The sequence below is a fragment of the Chelonia mydas genome, chromosome 17 (assembly GCF_015237465.2).
Source record: "Chelonia mydas isolate rCheMyd1 chromosome 17, rCheMyd1.pri.v2, whole genome shotgun sequence".
NCBI classification, from domain to species: Eukaryota; Metazoa; Chordata; order Testudines; family Cheloniidae; genus Chelonia; species Chelonia mydas.
In genome coordinates this window covers 2964410-2988569 of record NC_051257.2, presented here as the reverse complement: position 1 = coordinate 2988569, position 24160 = coordinate 2964410, and the positions used below count along the sequence as shown (strand labels likewise).

The 24160-nt window shown below is 64.5% G+C and overlaps 1 protein-coding gene and 1 long non-coding RNA gene across 6 annotated transcripts in view; both read right to left on the bottom strand.

The window, feature by feature from the left end:
- ABR (ABR activator of RhoGEF and GTPase) overlaps window positions 1-24160 on the bottom strand; it is a 95203-nt gene that overhangs the window by 14496 nt on the left and 56547 nt on the right. For 4 of the 5 annotated variants that reach the window (XM_037880571.2, XM_037880572.2, XM_037880574.2 and 1 more), the window contains 11 exons: window positions 23723-23783; window positions 20680-20732; window positions 19901-20041; window positions 18707-18828; window positions 18264-18429; window positions 17810-17932; window positions 17386-17461; window positions 17006-17110; window positions 15641-15715; window positions 15249-15346; window positions 14745-14876 (listed from right to left, as the gene is read on the bottom strand). In XM_037880571.2, coding sequence (XP_037736499.1) covers window positions 14745-14876; window positions 15249-15346; window positions 15641-15715; window positions 17006-17110; window positions 17386-17461; window positions 17810-17932; window positions 18264-18429; window positions 18707-18828; window positions 19901-20041; window positions 20680-20732; window positions 23723-23783 — 1152 coding nt within the window. Of the gene's footprint in view, window positions 1-14744; window positions 14877-15248; window positions 15347-15640; window positions 15716-17005; window positions 17111-17385; window positions 17462-17809; window positions 17933-18263; window positions 18430-18706; window positions 18829-19900; window positions 20042-20679; window positions 20733-23398; window positions 23688-23722; window positions 23784-24160 lie in introns of those variants that run through there. The other variant, XM_037880575.2, reaches the window with a different exon arrangement.
- LOC122463186 lies at window positions 1050-4187 on the bottom strand. Its single transcript, XR_006286315.1, has 3 exons — window positions 4088-4187; window positions 2064-2227; window positions 1050-1389 (listed from the first exon to the last, which is right to left on the bottom strand). It is a non-coding gene; the product is annotated as an uncharacterized LOC122463186 (long non-coding RNA).

Here is a 24160-nt window from a genome sequence, read left to right as displayed (position 1 = left end):
GGCCTGAAAACATGACAAGTGTTTTACAAACAAAATGTTTGACAGTCTGCTTCCTCCTCAGCCTCGGGGCCAGCCTGCAGGCTGGGCCACGCACTGCCGGGGGCCCCTTGGGGCTGCAATCAGGGCTGGGGGGGGGGAGGGGGGGAGAGAAACAGGCTCACGGACACTGAGAACACCGTTGGGCTCCCCACTTCGGCCAGCTCAGCTGGAGCACTCGGCCAGTTTGAGTGTTTCCCCCCCAGCATGGTCCCTTCTGGAGGGTAGATGGGGCCGGGAACGTTGGACCCGGCAGATGCTACACTAGGCCTGGTCACGTGCTGCGGGACAAACAGACCCCCTGCGCCCAGGGCTCTGCCACCTCCCCCATTCACCCGGCATGCGCAAGAGGGACTCCAAGCCAGCAGCTTGCGTCTCTTCTCACAACCCCGTCGCTGCCCACGTGCCAGAGGAGGGGAAACACCGACTGGGGAGTGGTGGTCCCCAGGGAGCCATTCGCTGCAGCTCACTGATCCAAGGCTGCGCAGTGGGGCTCTCCCTGACGGCTCTCTGGTGGCCTAGAGGTAGGCGTAGGGCTCCGGCGGCTCTCAGCAGGGCAGGGCCCCCGCAACACTAGAGCCACGGCCGCTGTTAGCCTTCCCTGCCCAGGGGAGAAACGGGGGTCGGGCAATGCAAGGGACGACACCCCTGCCAGGCCAATGCTGTGCAGACCCCGGAGACTCCAGGGCTGTCGATCTGGCTCCTTGTGCCAGCCGCAGAGCCACCCGCCGCCTCCAGTACCCGGCCCAGCCAAGGAGCTGCCCGCCGGTTCCAGTACCAGGGCCCAGCCTGGCACAGCGGGAGGAGACTGTGGTGCGTTAGGAAATGGAGACAGTATGATCACTCCTGTCTCTCCCCGTGCAGCCTGGTGAATAGGAGTGTCCAGCCCCCAAGGCCTGTCTGTGCGCGATGTCCCTGCCAATCAAAAACGCCTCCCCGGCTGACTGTTCAGTTCTGCTGTCAAACAGCAGAGGCTTCGGGTCCTGCTGGGATTTTCTTTTTTCAAATCCATCTCCTCCGTATTTCCCTCCCCGCAGAACCTGCCGCTGCCCCGCACTCCTCGAGAGCCTCCCAGACACAAGGCAGCTTCGTCAGCTAACTGCAGCACGAGCTTGGAGTGGACGTCCCAACGCACGCATGGCCAGCGTCCCCCACCACAGGAGGGGCAATGCACAGCTGTAGCGAAAAGAGCCTCTCCCCTGCAATGAGCCAGCCACCCCAGGGTGCCTACACAGCAGGACCGAGCCGGGAACGCCCCAACAGCTCAGCAACGAGGTGGCCCAGGTGCTCCAAGCGCCGCCGTAGACAAGCTGTTCAGTGGCCGAACCCCCGTCCTTGCTGATGTACAATGGTCTGCGGGACGAGAAACTAGCCTCACCCCACGGAGCTGCAAGGCCCTGCCCCACACCCTGCGGGCTTCCCTCTCCTGGAGATGGTGCTCCCAGGGAGCCTCCCTTCCACGCGCCTGTCAGAGGCCCTGGCTCCAGCACACGAGAACGCAATGCAGGTCCAGGAACGCCGGGGGACGCAGGCAGCCGCGCCGGGCCCCTCTTACGCCTGATGGGGCGGAGGGCATCAGCTGGGCTTGCCGTATCACTGCTGCTCCCAGGAACAGGCCTTCCCAGGGAGCAAGCAAAGCAGCGGGTGTCTGAGCACCCAGCTGCTCCCAGCTCTTCCCAGAGGGAGCCAGGCCACCCTGGCGAGGGGATCCTCCCACAGAACGACTCAGTCACTCCCTCCCTGCACCGCTGCCTTGGGTCGCACACCCCTGAGGTCACCCAGGGTGTCGGCTGCTGGCCAAGCCGGGGTGAGCGAGCTGCGACCCAGCCAAGCAGCCAGATGCTTCTAGCTCAGGCTGCTGGGACCAGTCCTAGGCCCGGCTGTTCTCAACACCCCGGCTACTTCGACCATAAGTCTCTAGGCAGGGACAGTCCCGTTTGCAGACCGCCCAGCATCGCGGGTACCCGGCCCACCAGCGGGGGGAGGACACGGACGACTAGGTGCTATGATAACACAAATCATCCTACCACTAGGCAAGTCCCAGAAGAAAGCGGTGCCTGATGGCCCCTGGATGCCCGTGAGAAGCTGCCACTTGTGGATGTGTTTTGGGCCCAGAGACAAGGTGGGGGATGAAACATCTGACCAGAAGTCGGCCCAATAAAAGCTTAGGGCCCAGAGTCAGCTGCAGGACCTACGAGCAAGCAGCAAGAGGTTACAGACATTTTGCACATCCAAGACAAAGGGGCGAGAGTCAGTTTCTCCTTCATTGCCTTGCCAGGGTCAGAAATGCTCGGACTTGTTCACGGCTTTGAAGTTCACCTCAGAACTATAGACAGCTTCTCCCCGTCCCTCGGCTCTCACATCTCTGGCCAGCAGACCCTAGGGCAGGTGTTCCAACCTAGCCACTCAAAGCATGCGTCTCCCTGAGCAGTCCAGGGCCGGGCAGCTTCCCTGACAAAGCTCCTCACTTCTGCAGCTTAATCCTCTTCCAGGGAGGGGCCAGACCATGGACCCCGGCTACCCAGAAATTAGGTTAATGCTCCTGTCCAGCGGGATCTCAGCAGCTGCGTCACAGCCGGGGAGCCAGCGAACGCATGCTGAGCGGATGAAAGCACTGTTACTAAGCAGACTTCGACCCCTGCAAGCCTGATGTTTTGCCATGGTTAGTGCTAGCAGCCCAATCCCCCCAGCATGCAACAGGCACCGCCAGCTGTGTGCCTAGGAGTGAGGCTGCAGTGACGCCGAGACGGCGCCCAACGTGGAGCAGACACCATCAGAGGGAGACACCTGTACACGAGCGGCACCCTCCAGGGACGTCAAGACAATGCTGGGGCAATGGCTGCCCTCCACGGAAGGGGAGAGAATGGAGAGGGCAGTGGAGCTGGCATCACTCAAGCTTTGCCCCATCACCTGCACGTGCCCCTGGGATGGCCTGCCCAGGTCTCTGCCGCCAGCTGCGGTTGTCGGCGTCACTAGCACCAACGCTCACCCAAAGGCTCCGAACTGGCTGCCCGTTTGCCCTCCATGTCCCCTCCCGTGCCAGGGGAGCACCAGCAGGGAGCGTAGCCAACTCTACCAAAACGCCCACAGCACCTCGTAACGTATCTGCAGCCCTGGTGCCAGCCGCCCTGCAGCCCCAGAGAGGACAGGTCATTAGGCCTGGCTCTGCAGAGGGAGCCTTAACCTTATGGTGCCACAACTACCCAGAGGGGCCCCTCATTCTGGGTGCCAGCCCCCAGGGTTTGGGCACCACGGCATCGCCAGCTTATCTGGACAATTCTGGCTGAAGTGACTCATCCCAGGTTGCAGAGGGAGCCTGCGGCAAGACTCAATAGAACCAGGAGCGCTGCCCAGAGACAGGCTCCAGGGAGCTGCACGGCCAGGACCGGATACGGCAGGGCAGTGGGGAAAAGCAGAGCCTGGTCTTTTGGACCCCACGGTGATCCGCTCATACCCTGAACCACGAGACTCATGTGCAAGACTAATCTCTCTCCAGTCCCCGCAGCTGGCCTCCTGCAGCAAGGAGTGCCACAGGTGCGGGACAGCGTCCTCGCCCGCCACTCTGCCCCATCAGATTAGTTGCATGAGACCCACTGCAAAGCCACAGCCCCCGGCGCGCTGTGATTCAGAACCAGTCCAACCCAGCCCCGCACCCTCTGCAGGGTGGGCAGCAGCCTTAAGGTGCAGTCCCTGTACGGAGCTGGCTGCCCCGCGTGCAGTATCTGGCTGGCTCTGAGCCCACGAATTCCCTGGGCAGGAGGAACAGCCTCTCTCAGGACCCAGCGCGTCTACTTAAGGCAGCAGAAGACAGACCATCACCCTCTTGGCTGGGGAGTCCCCTGCACCGGCCAGGCTAGAGCGGGTGCACCCTGGAGCGGACGCCCTGCAGAGGGACCGAACCGGCTCACTGAGCACCATGGACACCCAGGGCATGGGGTGAGTCCCAGGGGGCCCCCGCACTTGGCAGGGCTAGAGCGGCTAGCACCCACGGGTGAACCCTGGGCATGCCCAGCCCCCTGCCGCACAGGGAAGGGGGAAGAGAAGACAGCACCTTCTGCCGGAGCAGCTTGCTGCGCACTCGGCCCCACAGCTTGGCTCCCGTGTTGGAGGGGCGCTTGCTCCTGGGCTCCTCCAGCCTCTCCAGGCAGCAGTGGTCCAAGTGCTCGCACACCGAGCTCAGCTTACAGTCCGGCTGCACTAAGACCTCCGTCATCTTGGGCTCCCCGCTCCCCTGCGGCGTGGGACAGAAATCCTCCTCCCCGGCACCTCCTAGAGCCCAGCCCCTGCCAGCCGGGTCAGCGGTGCCCAGGAGAGCCCATCCCGCGCAGAGCCCCAGCCAGCAGCCCAGCGCAGAGCAGCACAATAGACAGGCACAGCTCCGGCTCGCTGCGAGGATAGAGCAGCCCTCCCCCTCCGAGGAAGTGACTCGAAGGCAGGCTCCCCCCACTCCCTTTAACTCCTTCCTCGCCGCTCCTGCCAGGAGCCTGGCACAGCCGCTGGCACAGCCCGGCTGCCCCGTTAACTCCTTCCCTGCTGATCCCCCGGAGCCAGCGACCCGCGCAGCGCAGCGGCCTCGGTTCCTCCCGTCCTCCCTTGGCGTTTACAGAGGGGATCTGCCCCAGGTCCCAGGCAGCAAAGGGACTGAACCCCAGGCTCCAACCACTAGACATGCTGCCCATTGTGTCACCATCTCTCTCGGGCAGAACGCACAGGGCTTTCGCTTCACACCTGGCCCGGACACATGCTAGCTAGCACACCCGAGACAGACACGATTAACCCTTACATCCTGTGCACCAAGGCAGTGCCGTAATTCAGGAGCAGGGCATGGGTGCTCCTGTGACCCCCTCTAACATCTTGCCCCGTGCCGCAGCCAGGTGGGGAGCGGTGGGCAGCACTGCCCTCCAGCCCCAGAGAGGGGGCACTCTGGTCTCCTTGCACCATTCAGGAGCTGCCCTTCTCCCGCCTGGCTTTGCTTCGAACATTCTCCGCCAGAGACGCGGATGCCATTATGCGAGGGGCTCCTCCATCCCTTGGCTCCTCGTCACCCAGGTCTGCCCGGCTGCAGCACAGACGCAACGGCAGACCGTGCACAGGCCACAAGAGCTCTCTGAACCCCCCCACCCTCCAAACTGGGAAGGGGCAGAGATGCGGACCCTCCGTGCTGGCAGCCCTTGCTCTGGATTTCCCACGCAGTCAGCCGGCCGAGCCAAGATGTCACATCCCAGATGGCGGGGGGGCGGGGGGCCCGTGGGGACCGGCAGCAAATACCAGCGCCTTTCACGTGACACACAGGAAATGGAGTCATTAGCAAAGCTGTCACAAGTCAGAGCGACCCCCCTCCAGCAGGAGCTGCCCCCAGCCTCAGTGCACGCTGCTGGGAATCTGGGCAGCAGCCAGAAAGTAGCCCCCGAGTAAGGATGTGCGTCCTAGTGTGGTAATGCCGAAGGGGGATGGGGACGCCACCATGCCAGGCCCTGTCCAGCCATGGCAAGATGGTTCCTGCCCCAGAGAGTCAAGTAGCCATTTCAGCGCCCGGGGAGTGGCATTTTTCCCAGTGCCAGCCAGGAGGTGCTTCGATCAGCACACAGCAGTCTGCCGCTTCCATAGGGCTAGTGCGACGCCAGGCAGGTTAGCCCCAGAGCAGAGGAGCATGGGGGGCAGGTACAAAACCCAGCATCCCCAGCAATGCCTTCCAGACCTGCCCCACGTGGCTGGGCTGCTCCCTAAGCAGAGGGAAGGGAAGCTCCGAAGAGGCTGGCCCTGCCCCGGGTGAATGAACGGCCCAGGCTGTGAGTGGGTTCAGCTGCTGGGTCTCTTCTTGCCTGACTCGGGTCTTGGCTAGGTGGCTTTAAAGCCACCCCGGTGAGGGATGCGATGGCCCCAGCGCAGCTACAGGGGAGGCTGAGCGCCAGCCCAGACAGTGGCTCTGCCAGCAGCATGGGAGAGACGGCCGGGGGGGGAGTGTCGCTTCTCTCCCTCCCCCAGCCCAGGGCTCGTGCGGCTTGGAAGCCTCGGAGCGCTTCGTCTGCTCCTCCCCAGGGCTGATTCAAGACAGCAGCTTGGCTGGAAGCTGGCCAGAGCCCAGGGTACAAGAGCCCACGTGCTGGAGGCCAGCAGCTTCCGCCACGCCTCCGCAGGGAGAAAGAGACGCGGCCAGCCAAGCTGCCTCTCCCGCCCAGCCCAGACACGTGTGCATCCAACGCACGGAGCCCAGGGCTGGCCTCAGCTGCTGGGGAACTTGGGGAGCCCCTCCCCATTAACTCAGCCTGAGGGCTGAGCAGTGAGTGCCCCCCGGCTCCAGGGACCGTCCTGGTGACTGGTTACTGACCGTGCGAGTCACACGCACGGCCTGTGTAATGGGGCAGGGTGAACTCTGTCTGGGGCACCCCCCGACGCAGTGCCTTCACCAGGGCCCAGGCACACCCTGCACCCAGCTGGCTGGCAGGGCTCCCGAACAGCAAGGGCCCCCTTTTGCTCAGGCTCTGTCGGGAAGCGGTGAAGCACATCACTCACTGGCCGGAGCCCCCGAAGAGCTGACAGCTGTTCCTGCCTCCCTCAAGCACACCAGGAGCACGGGCCAGGCCAGCTGAGCTCATTCTGGGCCACAGCCACAGGCCCCCTCATCTCCGCCGGAGCCCGGGTGCCTCCTCCCGCTAACAGCCCCCTGCGCAGGGGGCAGCGTTCCCTAGAGGAGAGCACGGGGCGGCTAGAAACTGAGCCACGACGGCAAGTGGCTACTGAGTAACACTGCCTGCCCTGCTCCCGCGGGGGCAGGCAGCAGGCGAACACGTCCACACAGCCACGTGCCTGGCACGCCCGCCCCACAGAGCCCGAGACTCGGGAGCAAGGAGACCGCCCGCTAGCTTCTGCCTCGAAGGCGATGCAGGAGCCGAGCGCACGGCTGGGGACCCACATGCAGGGCTGGCTGACCCCCACCCTGCCTACGGTGGAAGGCCCCGAGGAACTGCTCTATGGCCCTGACTCTGACCTCCCTGGGCTCGGCCCAGTTGCCCGCGTGGGGTCAGTCAGGGGTTGGGCATGGAGCTGGGGCCAGCAGCAGAGGGCCCGTTCCTGGGCTTCCTCCCCTGCAGGGGAGCGTGGGGCACCCTGTGCCTTGTAGGGCCAGGCCGGAGCTCCCAGGCAGGGTCCGGGTGCCCCGCACCCACTACCCGGGGACCATGGCAGGGTGGGAGCAGAGTCCTGGCCCTAGGGAGATGCAAAGGGAAGCGGCTTCACGCCTGTCGCACAAGGCGCTTGTGACCAAGGGAACCTCCCCCCCACCCCAGCTTAGCCTGGGGGGGCTCCCCCCTCCCCAAGCTCACACAGCAGAGGGGAGGGAGCAACTCTGGCTCAGGCAGTTGCCTCCAGCTGCCCCATCGCTGGGGAAGGGGAACGCCAGCCAGGGATGTGCTGTACCCCCAGCAACGCCCTCTGCACGGCCCCTTGCCCATCCCAGCTGCCAGGCCGGAGATGGTCAGTCTGCACTGTGTAGTCATTTGCACGGCCCGTCCGCTCGGCCTCACGGTGCCGGACACCTGCCTGCCGACCCTCACCAGAGCTGCCCACGTCCCCACAGCTTGGCACAACTCCACCCACCCCCAGAGCCAGAATACGGGGGGGTGGGGGTGGGGCTGCATTGGGCAGGGAGTGCAGAGCTTGGAGTTTGTCCAGAACCCACCCACAACATGCAATGCACCTGCTCCAGCTGCCAGCCTCTGCTCGATATGGGGGGAGGGGGAGAAAACTGGCACAGAAAGGGGCTACAGGGCAGGAGTGAGGGGCACTGGCAGAGCTGGGGGTGGGGAGCCCAGGGCTGGGCTAGCAGGTCGGGACTGAGGTGCACCAGCAGAGCTGCATGGGGGCAAGAAGCTTTTTCAAACCCAAAATATTCCTAAAACTGGAGTTCCCTCCCCCACAGCCTGGCCATCTCCAGGGAGGTGGTCTGGGCTGGTGCAAGAACCCACGATGCTCCTAACCCCATGGGGGGCTGTCACAGTGCACCCCAATCCTGGGCTGGCAGACACTGAACGCTGAGCGAGCAGGCCATGGCTGTATGGGAGTCATCGCTTTGGACGGAGAGAACTCCACTTGCCTGGCTTGAGACTGCCCAGAAACAGCAGCGGGCAGGGAAGTGCCCCCTCCGAGGGTCCTGTGCTCAAACCCTTCTTCTCTTATTAAAAGAGGCGCCCCCGGCTGGCTGGATGCATCTCCCCGAGCTGGCCTGGCCCGCCAGCCCAGCACGGCCCCGCTAAGCCCCAGGCCGGTCCATGGAGGACTCTGAAGAAAGCTCTGCAGAGAGGAACTGCTGAGTGCCCGCGTGTCTTTGCCAGGCTCACCAGCTCTTACCACCAGCAGGGTGAACAGAGGGCCTGGGAGCTAACAGACTGGTAGGAACCGCTCAGGAAGGGATAGAAAAATGTCAGAATGCCACCCTCTGAATCCACGGGATGCCCACACCTTGAATCCCATGTGCAGCCCTGGTCGCCCCAGCTCAGCCAACTGTGTCACAGAACTGGCAAAACCACAGAGGAAAGCAGCAGAAGTGTTCTGGGGTAGGGAACAGCGGCCACCTGAGGGGAGCGTAACAAGATGGGGACCATCCAGCTTGGCAAGAGAGGTTAAGACGGGTATGCTAAAGCCAACACAGAGCTGTGAGCACAGCTCACACGGGGCTAGAAAAACCACAGCTGGTGTGGAGAAAGGGTGATTTCCCCCTTCACGTACCAGGCCGCAGGCTTAACACAAACTAAGGACATGCCTCTCCACACAATGCAGTCACCTGTGCAACTCCTTGCCGAGGGATGCTGTGAAGGCCAAACACACAGCCGGGTTCAGGCAGGATGGTCCATCAATGGCCATTAGCCAGGCTGGGCAGGGACACAACCCCACACTCTGGGCGTCCCTTGCTTCTGGCTGTCAGAACCTGGGGCTGGATCCCTAGATAGTTGCCCTATTCTGTTCATTCCCCCTGATGCACCTGGCCCCAGCCGCTGTTGGAAGATGGGACACTGGGCTAGCTGGACCCTTGCTCTGACCCAGTCTGGCCCTTCAATACACGTGGGGGAGGGGGCTTACCAACCTGCCCTCCCCCTTGATTTTTACGGGGCAGGAGGTGGTTTGTCTCGGCCAGAAGGAATCAATTCCTGATGGATTTTGCCTGCAGGGCCTGGCGCATCCCCAGGGACAGGAGGCCCAAATGCTACATTTGCATATTGAACGATTTCCCGGCCTGATTTATGAACCCAACTGCAGAAGCAGGGGCAGCAGGAGGGGGAGGGCCCAGTCCCCAGAGCAGACATCTGCTTCCCATTGCAGACTTCCCGTCTCAGAGTTTGCTCCGCAGAGGCCAGGTCGGCTAAACTGTAAACACCTGGGGAGGCGGCGGCTGAGAACCAGGCCTCGAGGAGCTCGACGCAACCCCTGCTGGGTCACACCCAGCATGGAGCCCCCGGCCTGGCATAGATACAAGGCCTGCGCGGTGACCGGGTCCAGCCGGGAAAAGAGCGGGAAGCTGGGAGCAGGGGAAGGGAAGTTCAGGACTGGGGTGAGCAAGGTGCACTGGGAAAGGAGTACACAAATCCCAGGCTGGGGTGTCAAAGAGATGCTGCAGGCCCGAGAAGCTGCCTGTGGGGGGTGGCTCAAAGCCCCTAGGGTGAAGAGGCAGCCCTTGGCCTTCTGCCACAGCTGACCGCCTGCCAGCCATACCAGAGCTGGGTCCCGGGCTCTTTGGCCAGCTGTCTCCCAGGCTGGGCGGCCGTCAGCACAGCCACCCAGAGCCACTCCCCACACGCCCAGCCTGCTCCCTCACTGGCACCAGCTGCCCCCTTCCATGCCAATCCCAGGGCATGAACTGCCATCTGACTGATGCATGAGCCATGGTCTCAGGGGACACGGCGAGGACGAACTGCTCCCCCACCCGTGTATTCTCACGGGGCCCCGCCCATCGCCTCCAGAGAGCGGCACTAAGCAGTGCCACCCGGCTGGCCAGGCCACCAGTCGCTGGGGGAGCCAGGCAGCCTTCTGAGCCCCCACGGCTCTGCTCCGGGCTCCTCCTCGGCCCTCCTCCTACGCCCAAGGGTCCCTTTCGCCCAGGAGGTCCCCCCCACGAGCCTGGCACACAGCGAGGTTATTTGCAGCAGCCAGTGAGAGTGGGGCATGCCGTACGCGAAGCCTGCCCGTCTCCCCATCATCCCCGGGCAGCAAGCCAAGCTCACCCCACACCGGATCTGCCGAAGGCATGTGAGCGCGGCCCAGCCCAGGGACTCCTGCTACATGTGAGCTGCCTGGTACTAGGGCCGCAGGCTGGGCTCTCGGAGGAAGCTGGGATGGTGGCGCCAGCAGGCAGCATTCCAGGCCGGGAAGCTCTGCACTCAGAGGTCAGCAGAGGCTATTGCTGGGCCTCCATTAATAGCCATTACGGGAGCCACAGGGAGCCTGTGGGAAGTAAGCCCTCCCTCTCCAGGGTCTCCAGAGAGCCAGCCAGCCCCAAGGTCAGGGCCTCCAGCTGCCCGGCAAACCTGGGAGCTGCCCAGAGCGCTCCTGCAGCACGTGGGCTGCCAGGGGCCTTGGGGGCACATTTGAAGGCACTGGGCAGCCCCCCAGGGCTGAGTGTCCCTCCCTGGACCTGCCTCTCCCCTGCTCAGCAGGCTCCCAACGTCAGTCATTCCCCTCCAGCTGCCTTAGGGGGATAAGGCTCCAGCAGAATCAGGTTACAGCCTGGCTCTGGGGTGGATCTATCCCCAGGGGAGAGCGGGGCCCAGACAGCCACCTCGTACCCCACCCCCAAACCCTCCTCTGACACTGCCTGAATGCTTGGGGGGCAGGAAGGGGATGCCCCAGAGGCTCAGCCGCACCAGGCTGGAGCCAAGTGGCCAAACCTCACATAGCAGGTTCAGTTTAACTGCAGCCAGGATGAAGCTGGCCAGGCAGATGGAGGGGGACACAGTGGGGGGTGCAGATCATCCCCTCAACAGGGGGGAAGAGGACGGCTCTGAGGGTGGGCAGCCATCCCAACCCCATAAGCACCCTGGCCAAGCAGCTCATGGGAGCTCTTGCTCTGCTGCTCAGAGGGGCTGGGGGTCCCCTGGGACCTGTTACAGCTGGGAAGGGGACTGCAACCCAGCTCACAGCAGCTGCTGCAAGGGGCCACCATCTAGCCTGGAGTCCCATGTTGGATGGGGACTGCCCTCCCCCCTCCCCACTACCCACAGAGCATGTAGGCAGTCCTGGGAGAGCAATTCCTTCCTGAGCCCTGGAGCACGTGGGCTGAAGCCTTTATGGGTTAGAGCCTCGCTCCCACCCACCATCACAGCTGCAGTTCCAGCTTCAGACAGGCCACCCGCCTTCCCTCAGGGGCTGCTCGGCTCCAGGGGTTCCTCTCAACTCTCTGGGCCCAGGGGCCTCTTGCCCGTGCCTGCTCCCCCAGCCTCCGCCCCCACGGTTCACACAGCGCAGCGCTCTTCCTCCAGAGGAGGCTGGGCTCCTGCACCTGGCCCCACCCTGGCTCCCATGTCCCCGACTGGGCTCACGTGAATCATGGATGTTGACACAAGGCTATTTCCGATTGCATGGCCCTGCTGTTCTCCAGACACCAGGACCCCCGGTCCCTCCTGCTGACCACCCCCTGCATATTCCCAGGGTGATGCCAACAGCCCCTCACCTCTGCTGATCCAGTTCAAAGCTGGAGAATCACATGGCACAATGGAGCAGGGCTTTGAACTCGGTCCCTCGCCCCATCCCGCACTCCATCTGAGCTGGCTTTTGGCTCCACTCCCCCCCATTCCCGGCAGCACTGCTCCCTCCCCCAGCTCCCCAGGGGCTGGCCAGCACAGCCACTTTCCCATGGAGCAGGCAGAGTGGGGCTAATCACACAGGCCCTTTGGAGCAGCAGTCCCAGAGTGCAGGGATGAGCTGGCAGGCTGGCCAGGCCACCCCCAGGCACCATGTAGTCTGTGCCATGGGAGGGGGGAGGGGGTGGGGTGGGGCGGGGCGGGGAAGCAGAGGCTTTCGAATTAACCAGGTCCCAAGCAGCTGGCTCAGGGCAGCCAGCCCCAGCTCACTGCTCCTCTGGAGGGTTTCAGGCCATGACCACACCCGCACTGCAAACATCAGGCTTAGCAGAGCTGCCAGGAGACCCAACTCCCCTCTGCCTCTGCACGGCTGAGCCAAGGCCCTGCCCCTCCCCTCGCCAGCCCTAGGAAAGCGCTGGGGAATCCCAATCGCTGCAGAGATCCATAGGCCGGAAAGAGCAGGGCCAGGGGAAGCTACTGCGCTGGACTCGCGTCTCGGGTTCTGCCCGGGAACTGGGAGCCGGAGCCTGGGAGCCGGCCTCCTGCCACTAGCACAGCGGCACCCTCCCAGGGCAGCTGGCTGCCTCCCGATGAGCCGAGCGTACCCGCTGCAGCTCCGCGCCACACAGAGAGGAGCTGCTTGTGCCACGCGCCACCCGCCCCCGCCCCGGTCACGAGGCCGATTTACTGCAGCAGGTTTGTAGGGTCCCTGCTGTGGGCACAGGCTCTCATGTGCCACAACTGCCTCTGTGCGACAGGCCTGCCTGAGCAAACCTGCCCGCGCCAGGGGCTGGGCACGGCCACTCGGCCCCTCCCCTGGCTTGGCGAGGGCCTGGAACCGGGGGTTGGGGGCTGGAAGTTACCTCCCCTCCCTGCCAGCTCCTGGGCTCCAGAGCAATTGCGCAGGCGGCTCGAACACTCAGCCCCACCTGTCGGGGGAGCACAGAGGCCTGGTGGAGCCTGATAGCTGGGTACAGATCCACTAGCACCCCGTTGCTGCTGACCCACAACAGGACTCTACAAACGCCTGCAGGGCCTGTGAGCCGCTGATCCCTCCAGGGGCTGGCCCGGGGGCACCACCCCACCTGGGGAAGCAGTGTCGGACCATCCAGCGGCTCGGCACGAGCCCCCACAAGCGCCTAACCCTGCCCAGCACAGATTAATACAAAGTCCTTAACACAAAACCCATGAGCCCCACAAGCAGAGCCTTTACCCTGCAAGGGGAGTGCCATCCGCCAGCAACTTCACGGGTGCTATTGCTTCATCTGGGCACAGCCCATGTCAACTGGAGGGATGAACCCAGGGGCAGCTTTCCACGCTGGCACTACAGTCCCAGCCCCAACCTAGGACCCAGCCCCCTTGCCACCTCCTACAAGAGCAGAGGGGCGCTGTGGCATGGCCTGAAGGAAACCAGGGCGCAGCTCCAGCCAGCCAGTGGGGTCACCGATCCCACAGCCAAGTTCTCCTCACTGAACGCACCTCCGGCCCCTCGCCCAGGGGCCCAGCACTCATCACCACACAGGGAGACAGTCTCCATGGTAACCGGGACCCTGCCTACATCAGGGCTGAAGCCAGCACCCTCAGCTGCACCCCAGAACACCTGGGGGCACACTGGCCACTCCCCCTTTCCTGCACCTCCTGACACACCTCCTGTGCTGAGCCAGGGGCACATCCTGGGGGATGCAGCAAAGCCCCCCCCGCATCCTCCCTACCCAACCAAGAGACAGTTGCCCTGGCAACCCCGGTTGCTATAACAGCAGCGCTGGTGACTGAAGGCAGCCGCCGGAGCCGGGAAGGGCTGAGCTCTGCACGGATACCACAGGGGGTACCCTGGGTGGGACCATGACCACCTGCGTGGGCTCAGCCCTGGCTCTACGCCCAGACAGCGAGTCTCCCCCTCCCGCCAGCACGGGCCTGGCCAATAGCTGGGCCTTAGCATCACCACGGGACCCTGCAACACCAGGGAGCAGGGCGGTGCCGCAGCGGGCAGACTGGGGAGGGTGCTCCTGGAGACCACCAGCCAGTCGCCCCACTGCTCTCAGCTGACATCCCCATTTGGCAGGGGGAGACTGACACACAGAGGTGACAGGGCAGGGGACAGAGTCTGGAGCCCCAGCTCCTGCCCTGCCCCCAGCCAGCAAACACACTCCCTGAAGCAAACAGAGGACGCCATGGGGAGCATCCCCTCTCATGTGGGGAGCTGCCAGCCCCCCCATTCCTCTGCATTGGCGGGCGGCACAGCCGGCTCCCACCGGGAGCATCGTTACAGCCGGGCCAGACAGGAAGGAAACAATTAGAGCCCGGGGAACAGCCCAGCACCCTCCAGCCATCTAACCCAGCTTCCACGCCAGCCGGGCCTCCCCTACTCCCGGTCCCTTCCGCCCTCAGAACCGAGCACGCTTGCCAGCCAAGATCCAGCTGGGGCTGAGACGGCTTTGGAGCCAGCCCACCCGTTAGCCCTGACCTGGCCAGATCTCCGCCGCTCAGTCTCAGGCATCGTGAGCGCCCCTGCTCGCCAGGGAGAGAGCGCCCAGCACACCTTCCATCTCAGCCTGACCCCGGGCAGCCAGCGAGCGCAGATGGCTTCGGAGCCGGAATCCGACAGAACCGCGGTGCGCCAGACAGAAAAACAAACCCACCCACTGGATGTTCCCCGTCTGGCGGGAAGGGAAGGGAGCGGCTCTGCCAGCGACACAGTGCCCGCGGGGGAGTCCTGGCAGCACCAAGCAGCTCGCAGCATGGCCTCTCGGTTTGGCCATTCCCAGACAGGCAAGGGGAGGCCAGGCTCGTGCTGCTGCTGCTCAGAGGAAGGGATCAGGCTCATTGCAGCCCTGAGAGCTGCTCTGGCACAGGCAGGCCAGCCCCAGGCCAGGGGGACACAGACTTTCCAGCCGCCCCGAGGCCCCCCCGCAGCCTTACCTGGACCTGCCCCTTGCCCATGATCTTATCCACAATCTCGTTGTTGTCCTTGTTGAGCTTGGTCTTGTCGTAGCACTTCTCGTAGCACAGGACGCGCAGCGACTGCGAACCTTCCAGCTCGATCTCGAACTCCTGGGGAGCGAGAGGGACAGCGCCTGAGCCAAGGCCAGGGGCAGGGAGCAGCCCTGAGACGCGCCCAGAGACAGCAGGGCTGGGCAATGGTGCCTGGGCCCATGGCGCTTTGGCCTCTTGTGGCAGCGGCCGGGCTCTGGGGGGGCCGCGGCAGAGCTGGGGAGCCCAGAGCTGGCATAGCAGGAAGGGGAAGAACAGTCTGGGGGAGGAGAAGGAAGCCTGGGACTTGACTAGCAGGGGCATGGCTACGAGTCAGGATTGAGGGGCACCAGCAGAGCAGGGGGTGCAGCCTAGGGCTGGAACGGGAGTTGGGGGTGCTGTTCTTTCCCTGGCTCTAGCATGATCCCCTCAGTCCCCTAGCAGTGAACTCACCTCATTCCACTGCGGCTCGGTCGTGTCCCGGAAAACCCTGGTCTTTGCTTTGCTGACAAAGTACCCGAAGGAGTCCACTTCCAGGGTGCAGTAGAGGTCTGGGGAAGAGGAGACGAGTCAGGGGGCTCTAGGGATTCATGCTCAGCTCACACGGGCCCTGGGCGGAGTCCCCAGTCCTTCCCCAGCCAGGGCCCAATAGGATGGGCACCACCAGGCTCCCAGGGCAGATGCCATCACAAACACAGGCATGACAGGCAGCTCAACCCGCAGCAGGAGAGGTCTCTCCCCTTTCCAGCGGCCCTCTGCACCCCTGGGTGGGTACAGCTGGGCCCCAGAGCCAGGGCTAGGCCCCGCTCTCAGCCAGGACCCAGCAGCATGGAGCTGACACTCACTGGCAGACTGTTTGAATCCCTTGGCCGAGTGGACGATCACGTGCAGGAAGCCGTAGAGTCCCGGGGATTCGTCATCTGCGGCAGAGAGAGAAGCACAAGGGTACGTTAGGGCTCACAGCCCTGGCTGGCCCAGAATCTGGGCCTGTTGCTAGCCGGGCACTGGGGCTGCAGGGAGCCCTGGCCCCAGCCCCAGCCTTTCACCTTGGCAGTGGAGCTAGTGTCCTGGCTTGCGAGCCCGGCACCTAGCATCTCAGCCTTCACTCACCTCCCTAGCGCCCAGCCCGTGCCCAGCCCGGGAGGCTGGAGCTGCAGGGGGCTGTGGGTGGTGGGGACAGAGGGGAGCATACAGGGCACGTTCACTGCCAGGATAATGCAAGGCACGCTACTCCCATCCCTGCAGTGAGCAGCGCCCTGCTGGAGGGCTGCCCACTGCACCTGTCCCAGCCAGGATGCCCAGGCTTCAGTCACTGGGCACCTCCGGAACTGGCTTCCCAGCACCACCAGTTAAACCTACCCAGCAAGAGCTGGGTGGGTGAGAGCCCTGCAGACAAGACAGCTGCCCTGTGCCCGGATCTCTGCCACGGACACCAGCTGTGCCCCGTGCTCTCATGGGAGCCGGGGGGTAGGAGACCAGAGACGACTACTGTGCAGCAGTGACCCCTGTGGCCGTGTGAGGGGCAGATCCACAGCCCCCATGGAGGGGGAGGGGGTTCTAGGTGGGGTGCAGCAATGGGTTCCCACAGAACGGCCAGCATGATTCCCACACCCCATCATGGGGGTACAGGCACACCATGCCAGCCTGAGCCCCCAGCAGGCAGGGCCCTCCCCTGCCAGACGGGCACGTGGGGCCACGGGGCTCTGAGCCGCACAGCCCTGGGCTGCGTTTGCCCAGCGAGCCCGTCCCAAGCCAGGCCTGGTGCTGCTCTGCTCTCACAGCACCACCTAGTGGGCAGACACTCCACAACCATCTGAGCCTCAGAACCAGCGGGCAGGAGCCGACAGCCCTGGCACCAGAGCCCTGGGTGCTTTACAGACCCCGAGCTGCCCAGGAGGCAGGGACCGCTACCCCGAGGCCCAGCAGAGCCTGCCACAGAACCAGGAGTCCTGTCCCCCAGTGCACAACCCCCTCCGTAAGAGCCCCGCTGTTAGCCAGGAGGCTGCACTTATCCCCCCCAACCTGACAGATCTTGGCTCAGAGCTGAGCCGACGCCAGCAGGCAGGAGCCCAGGCAGAGAGCGGGAGCATGGGCACCACCAGGGCTGGTGGCAGCTGGCCCCACGTGCCCTCCTGTAGGAGATTTATGGAGCGTGCTCTGGCACGCTCCATGGGGGAGCCAGGGAGCAGGGCCCGGAGGGAGACACTCACCGTCCTTGTTGCTGGTGACGGGGATGTTGTGGACGGTGCGCAGCTTGAAGCAGGACCCCGTGAGCACCTGCAGCTCCACCGAGCTCAGCACGAAGGCCTGGAGGTCTGCGGGATCAGAAGGGGGTGGTAAGCAGCCGCGGCCAGGGGTGCCCGTGCGCTGCCGCTGGCCTCAGGGGGCTGTGTGCACCGCGGGACCTCCCAAGGGGCGGCCCAGAAAGGCCACTGGCACAGTGGGGCCCCACGCTGCTACAGGGCGGCGGCATGCCTGGACCCCTGGCAGGAACGGCTTTGCAGCAGCGAGCCCAAGCCCCAAGGACGTCCCCAGGGAGCCCCGAGAGACAGGCTCCTCCCGCAGGGCCTCCAGTGGCACAGGGCCTCACCCTTCTTCTGCAGCTTCTGGATGGCCTCCCTCCACTCCGACCTCTCGTAGTCCGAGGAGAGCAGGAACAGGTAGCTCTGAAAGGGACGGGACAGCGTCAGGGCAGCTGAGCAAACCGAGGCCCCCCGCAGTGCCACAGGAGATACTGGGCACCCCCAGACCAGCCATGGCAGGGAGAGATCCCAGCCCGCACAGAGCAGCTCGGCCAGCCAGAGGGGAGCACAAGAGATGCTGCCCAGTGTGGTCAGTGTGCATCGCCCCACTCAGAGCCCTGGCCCCACACAGATACCCCACTCCCGCCAAGGGAGGGCAGTGCCTTTGAGGACGGCAGAGGAACCCCACAGTGACCAGCTGAGGGAAGCACAGTCCTGGCCAGGCCAGCTCTCCAGCTGCTCTCGACGAGCCCACAGCCGGCAGGCCCCTACCTTCCCGTTGCGGTTGTGGATGCGGAAGGGGATGGTGGGGGAGTTCAGGAGCAGCCAGAACTCGTTTTCAAACATCTTCTTCTTGAGGCGCTCGATGGCTCGGCTCTGCCCCTTGCCAGCTTTCTGAGGAGGGAAGAGCAAGAAGTGGGAGCCAGCCAGCGCGTGGGATCCACAATCCACGCAGGAGTCCCTCTGCCTCCCCCAGCGCCAGCCAGGACAGGAGATGGGGCACAGACATGGAGGTGCCAGTGGGGCACAGCAGGCCCATGCCCTGCCCCAGGCTGGGTACTAGTTCTCAGCTTAGGGAGCTGGCCAGGGCCCTTCGGTGGGGGGGGGGGGGGGGACGACGGACACCTCCCCCACCCCAAGCAGAGGTAAATACAAGAGCTCCCTCTCTGGGCACAGGCGCAGCCCCCCAGTACTGCATGCCAGCGAGCCCAACCCCCCGGCTCACCTCCTTCTGCACCTCGCTCTTGATGGCCGAGATCTTCATCTTCATGTCCTCCAGCTCGTGGTCTGGGATGGTGTGCACCTGCGGGCAGGGCTCCGACTCCTCGGGGGCCGGGAACACCAGGTCGGCCAGCGGCACGTACCACTTGCAGTCATACTGCTGGTGCTTCCTGCAGCGACATGCCCGGGTTGAGCCCGTGACCCCAGCGTGCCTTGCTGTGCACAGAGCAGCCAGGCCAGGAGCCCCACACCACCCAGCACGCCCCTGCCCCTTGCAGGTCTACCCTCCGCCCAGGCATAGACTACCCCTCGCCCAGCCCCGGGGCCCCTGCTCCGGGCAACAGGGCATGTGGCCCTGTCCCCTGCAGCATGGGCCTCCCCAGCACTTGGGGGGTGCTGCCCCCTCCTCAGCCGTCTCCCCCCTGCCCAGGGTGGCGCCCGCCTTACCCCACGGCGGTCTTCTTCAGTTTGGCGCAGAGGACGACGTCGGTGAAGAGGAAGACGTGGCGCAGCTTCCGCGAGCCCTCGGACAGCTCCACCAGGAAGCCATCCTTCACCAGCTGCCGTGTCTGGGAGAGAGCAGGGCCTGCCGTGAGGAGAGGCTGGAGGCCGGGACCCTCAGCCCGCGCACAGGCCAGATGGCACGTGGGGGCAGCCAGGCCTCCAAGCTCCCCGGAGGAGGCAGCCCTGCCATCGGCCACTCATGGCTAGTGTGTGTGAGCTACAAAACCCGGTTGGCCTGGGGACAGATGGAGCCCCAAGGAGGGGCCCTGTGGGGCTGGCTGGGCTCAGACCAGAGAGAAGAGCAGCACCAGACCCTGGACCTGGGCTGCAGCTGGAGGGTCTCTTCCCAAGAGCCAGCTAAGAGCCCAGTGTTTCCCCAGCAGGGCAGGGATAAAGGGCAGCCCAGACACAGAGAGGTCAGGCTGAAGCCAGCCCCATTGCTGCAGTGGGGAGGGTCCCCACAAGACACGAAGGGCCCCCAACAGCCACGGCTAGGCTGGGCCAGCTCATGGATCATACCATCAGCTGGTGAACCCTCCCACCCCACCCCAGCCACTCCACCCCCTTAATGGGACCCAGAGAGGTTCCTGTACCACGCCTGGTGTGGGGAAGGCTTGCAAAAGCCTCCCAACCTCCCCTCTCCCAGTAATCAGAGATGCCAGCTGGGTTCCTGTTTGGCAACTGCTTGGTCCCTCAAGCCACGGCCCCAGAGGGCGGCCCTGCCCGGGGACTGGGCCCCTGCCCAGTGTACCATGGCGCATGAGGGGGCTTGCTGGAAGACAACCCCAGCTCGGCCCTCCCACGATGGGTCCCAGTCACCAGGCAATCCGGTTCAGGCACAGACCGGACCAGCCCCCACCACAGACCACATGCAGGGCTCTCGCCCCAGAACCCAGGTCCCTCACAGACCACATGCCCCAACACACCACTAAGGTCTGGGGCCAGCCAGCTGAGCTAGCAGGCCCCAGGGCAACGCTCCCGACCTGGCTTGGGGCGGGGGGGCACATCTCCCCACTTCTCCATGGGCCACCACTGTCTCCTGCAGCCGGCCTTCATTCCAGCAGCTGGGCAGAAGTGGCTTTGCTGCTAACACACCAGGAGAGTCGGAGGCAGCTCACCCCAGCAGCCCCACCTCACCTCCCCCTTCGGTGTGGTGACTGCTGTCCTCCGCGGGTCGATGTCCTCATTGATGCTGGACAGGAAGTTCTGGGAGATGCGGAGGGCATCCTGCAGCAGCGGGTAGTCGGGGTGGTCAGCCGGCGTGTGTTTGAGAAGGTCCTGGAACGGAGCGGGTGCTCGTGAGCAAGCCAAGGCAGAACCAGCGAGCCCCCCGCCGCGGGGGTGGACAGACTGTGGCGGGTTAGCTGCTAGGGCAGCACTGGGCCCCCAACCAAGCTCCGCTCCGAGCCAGAGCCCACTGCCTAGAGACCCAGCAGCATTAGGAGCTTGGAGCAAGGCCTGCCATCCTGGCCACGAGGGGTTAATCTGTCAGAGCTTCCTGCTACCTCCCCTGCAGGACTAACCCTCCAGGTGCAAAGACCACCCACCCACCGCTCCCCACCTCGGAGCGGGTTGTTCCTGGACAGTGCCCCCAACAGGGACGGAGGGAAGAAAAGGGGTCCCCAGGGTGCCACGCCCCAGCACGCTCGGGGGGGGGGGCAGGAGCAGCACAGGCTGCTGATCCAAGCAGTGGGTCCAGACACAGAGGAGCCTGGCACATCCTGTGCCCGACAGACGAAGGCAGCAGAGGAAGCAGGACGTAAGCACAGCCTGGCACAGGTGCCCACCTGAGAGCTGGGGCGGTGCCAAGGGGGGCCTTGGAATGTGTTCCCCTGGCACGGCCCCCATGCTAGGACTCTGGCAGGAAGTGGCGGTGGCCGTGTGTGGGCAGGGGGGCAAGCCGGAGCTGTACTCACGTGCAGTACCAGGGTGCTCCGCGTCACACGGTCGATGGGCTTGTACAGCAGCGCTGTGGGGGAGAGGCACCAGCGTCAGAAAGGGGCTGCCCTAGCTCAGCCCAGCCCCAGCCCCTCGCTGGGCAGCTGAGCAAGGCAGCTCCCCCCACATCCACACATGGGGTCTTCAACCATCAGCAGCTCCAAGCCCCTGGCCCAGCCAGCACCTCACAGCCCACCCCAGTCACTTGCTCAGATGGCCACGTGTGTCCGCACAGAGCGAGCCATTGGCTGCAGCAAACCTGGGGGCATCCAGACGGGTTCACGCCCGGCCGTGCGAGTCTCTGCATGGGTCCCAGGGGCTGGGCCACGCCCTGTGCCCAGGACAGTTTCGATTCCCTGGCAGGCTGGAATTCCCAGTGCCACCGGCTGGGAATGTGGTGCGGGGGCCAGGATCTGGGAAGATGCTCGAATCAGACACAGCTCAGCCCAGGGCCGTGAGCTTCCCGGACACAGACCCACCAGCGCACCTCAGCGCTGACCCCGCAGCCCCTGCTGTGTCGCTCCACCGAGCATTAGCACTTCACCCCGCGCCAGGGGGCTGCAGCAAGGGACGGGGAGGGTACCCATTACCACGGAACGCCACCCCCAGGGCTAGGCACCGTGAGCCCAGCCTGCTTCCTGTTCTCGCTTCTCCCCGCTAGGCCAGTGGCATGGCCACGTCAGTTTCCCCTTTTTCAGTCTGCTTCGCTCTCCACACGCAGACCTTGTCCCAGCTGAACCCTGCCGCCCCCGAACCGACAGAGCCATGCCAGCCACGTCCCGAGCATGGAGCCAGCCTTGGACGTGGGGTCCGGCTGCGAAACTCGGCCAGGGGAACCTTGGCCTTTTTTACAACCGTCCTGTTCTCCCTGCAGCTGAGAAACCGCCCTGGGCACTCTATGGCCCCCAATCCATGCCACCTCGAGGAGGTCCAGGTCCTTTCGGTTACCACACCGGCCCTGGAGCTCCCCCACCAGCGGCTCCGGTTCCCTCTCTCCGAGACCCACCAGAATCGGGGGGGAAAAACTGACTGACCCGGCAGAGTTCCCGCAGTTACCAGCAGCGTGCTGGCTCGTGGGACCTCTGATGTTTCCAGACACAATGGGATGGTGCAGGCAGCTGCTACCCCTGACTTACGGGGAGGCTCAAGCCGGACCCGACCCCCAAAGGGAAAGGTGGGAAACTGCCCCTGCAACCTGCACACCCCTTTGGGGCTCAGCATTCATTGGAGATGTGTCTGCAAGGGCTTGCAGACCCAAGAGCTTGATCTTCCCCACACCGTGGGAGGGCCCGGGAGGGCTCCAAACCCTTGTGCATTTCACTCTCAGCAGAAGGAATGTGCGCACATGACTCCCACAAACCCCTCCCATCCCCTTCCCAGCACAGCCTGGCAGGTGACTTGCATGACTCCCTAGTCTATTTATACCCTGAGCAGATGTAACTGCATTCTCCCTTCCCTTCAAACCACTTTCCCTGGCCCAAAGCCTGTGAGAACACGCTTGGAGCTGCCCGAGGAGAAGGAAACCTGCTCCCCTTTCCTGAAGCACTAGGACTCAGACATCCGACCGGCCAGTGGGGTAGCGGGGGGGCGCTCAGGTCTGGGCCAGCACACGGCTGCTCTCAGCCCTGGGACAAGGACTCCACGTCGGGTAAGCGTGATGAGGTGCTGGCCCTCCCAGGCAGCTGTGCCCCCACCTCTCCAACAGCAGGAAGCCAGAGCATGGTGTGTGTGTGTGTGTGTGTGTGTGGGGGGTATCGTGCACACACCCAGCAAGGCACCCCCCCACCCCAAATATACACCCTCCCCCCACTGGCTGGGGGAAACAAGGGCCAAGAGCTGGGGGCAAGTGGCTCATCTCCCCTGGACTCTCTACATGCTGAGCCCAGCGCTGGCACATTAAAGCCCCCGCTGGCCCAGCCACTCCCCTCCCAGCCTCCCGCAGTCAGCGGCAAGAATGGACCCATCTGTTGTCACTTGCTGCTCCAGCCCCTCCATTGGCGGTGATCTGGGAGGGGTGTGTACGGTGTCCACCACCCAAAGAAAAGAGCGCCAGGCCCAGCAGGAGCCAGATCCCGACCAGGAGCAGGGACAGGTACCATGCCCCCCCGGAGTCAGAGCACCCACTGCCAGCCCCGCTCGGCACTAGCCCCAGGTGAAGGTCAGACGTTCACGGAGTGTTTCACGAGCACAGGCTCACATGCCAGCTGGGACAGCCCAAGCCAAGACAATGAGACCTGCCCAGCCTGGCACAGACCCACCCTGCTGTGCGAGGGTGCCATGGGACCCTCCCCAACTCCTTCCCTCCACCTCGCCAGCCCCTCGGGCCCAGTGATGATTTCACATGCCTGACAGAGGGCATCTGGCTTCTCCCCGACACCCCCAGAAGCCCATCCTCCCCTGGCTGCTGCCGCTCCCAGGAACAAGGCTGCACATGCCCTGGCAGAGCACAATCAACGTGGCCCTTCACCGCCCGGAACAAAGAAACTACCAACTTCAGGCTGCAGAGCACGGTGCCAGGGGGAGAAACCCCCCAGCTCAGACCCCCAGGCCCAGCAGCACCACTCCCAGGGGCGGCATGCACTGGGAACAGCCCCAGCCGGGCTGCCCATCTGTCCAATTTGGCCCTGCGGAAACCGGGCCAAATTCCCCCTAGGAGTTGCGGCGCCCCCAGCGGCCCTGCCCCACGCCCTGACTCACCGTAGGTGCAGTTACAGCAGAGCCGGACAATGAGGAGGATCTCCATGGCAGCCCCGTCTCCGCACGGCCATTGTGGCCGGCTCCCTGCCTCCCCTTGGCAGCTCAGCCCGGCTGCAACACGGCATCAGCACCTCGGCGGAGCGGGGGGAGGGGGCGGGGGGCTGCCAGACGTTGCTAGCATCCTAACGAGGGGAGCACCAGCGCCACGCACGGGCACACAAAAGGGCTTTCCACTCACACGCGGGAGCTAATCAATAATGCATGCGCTCGGGGCCGCAGACAAAGGCGGAGAGCCCCCTCCCCACCCGCGCATGCACGCCGTACCTTCCATGGTGACTGAGGTGTGGCTCTCCTTGGAGTCCTTGGGGCCCTTCACTTTCAGCTCCTGCCCACAGGAGAGAGGCTCGTTAGGAGGCTTGGAGCGGCAGCCTGGGGACTCGCAGGGCCAGGGTTCTGGGTAGGTGCCTGGTCCAGCTGGCTCTGCTCCGGGACACAACAGAGCCCCCTGCCAACCACCTCAGACTCAGGCGCACACAGGCCAGAAGTGCCCTGAGGGCTGCTCCTGCTCCAGCCCCACGCTGCTGGATGCTACAACAGAGCTAGATCCCCCAGGTGGTAGCCAGCCCTGGCCCAGGTCATCCAGGCCCCCAGAGCTGCTGCAGCTCCAGGAAAGGCCCAGGCAGAGGGGCTCGTTCTCTGCAGAGGGGGAAAAGCAGGAGCAGGGCTGCTCCCCACCCTACATGGGGGTCCTGCTGCATGATG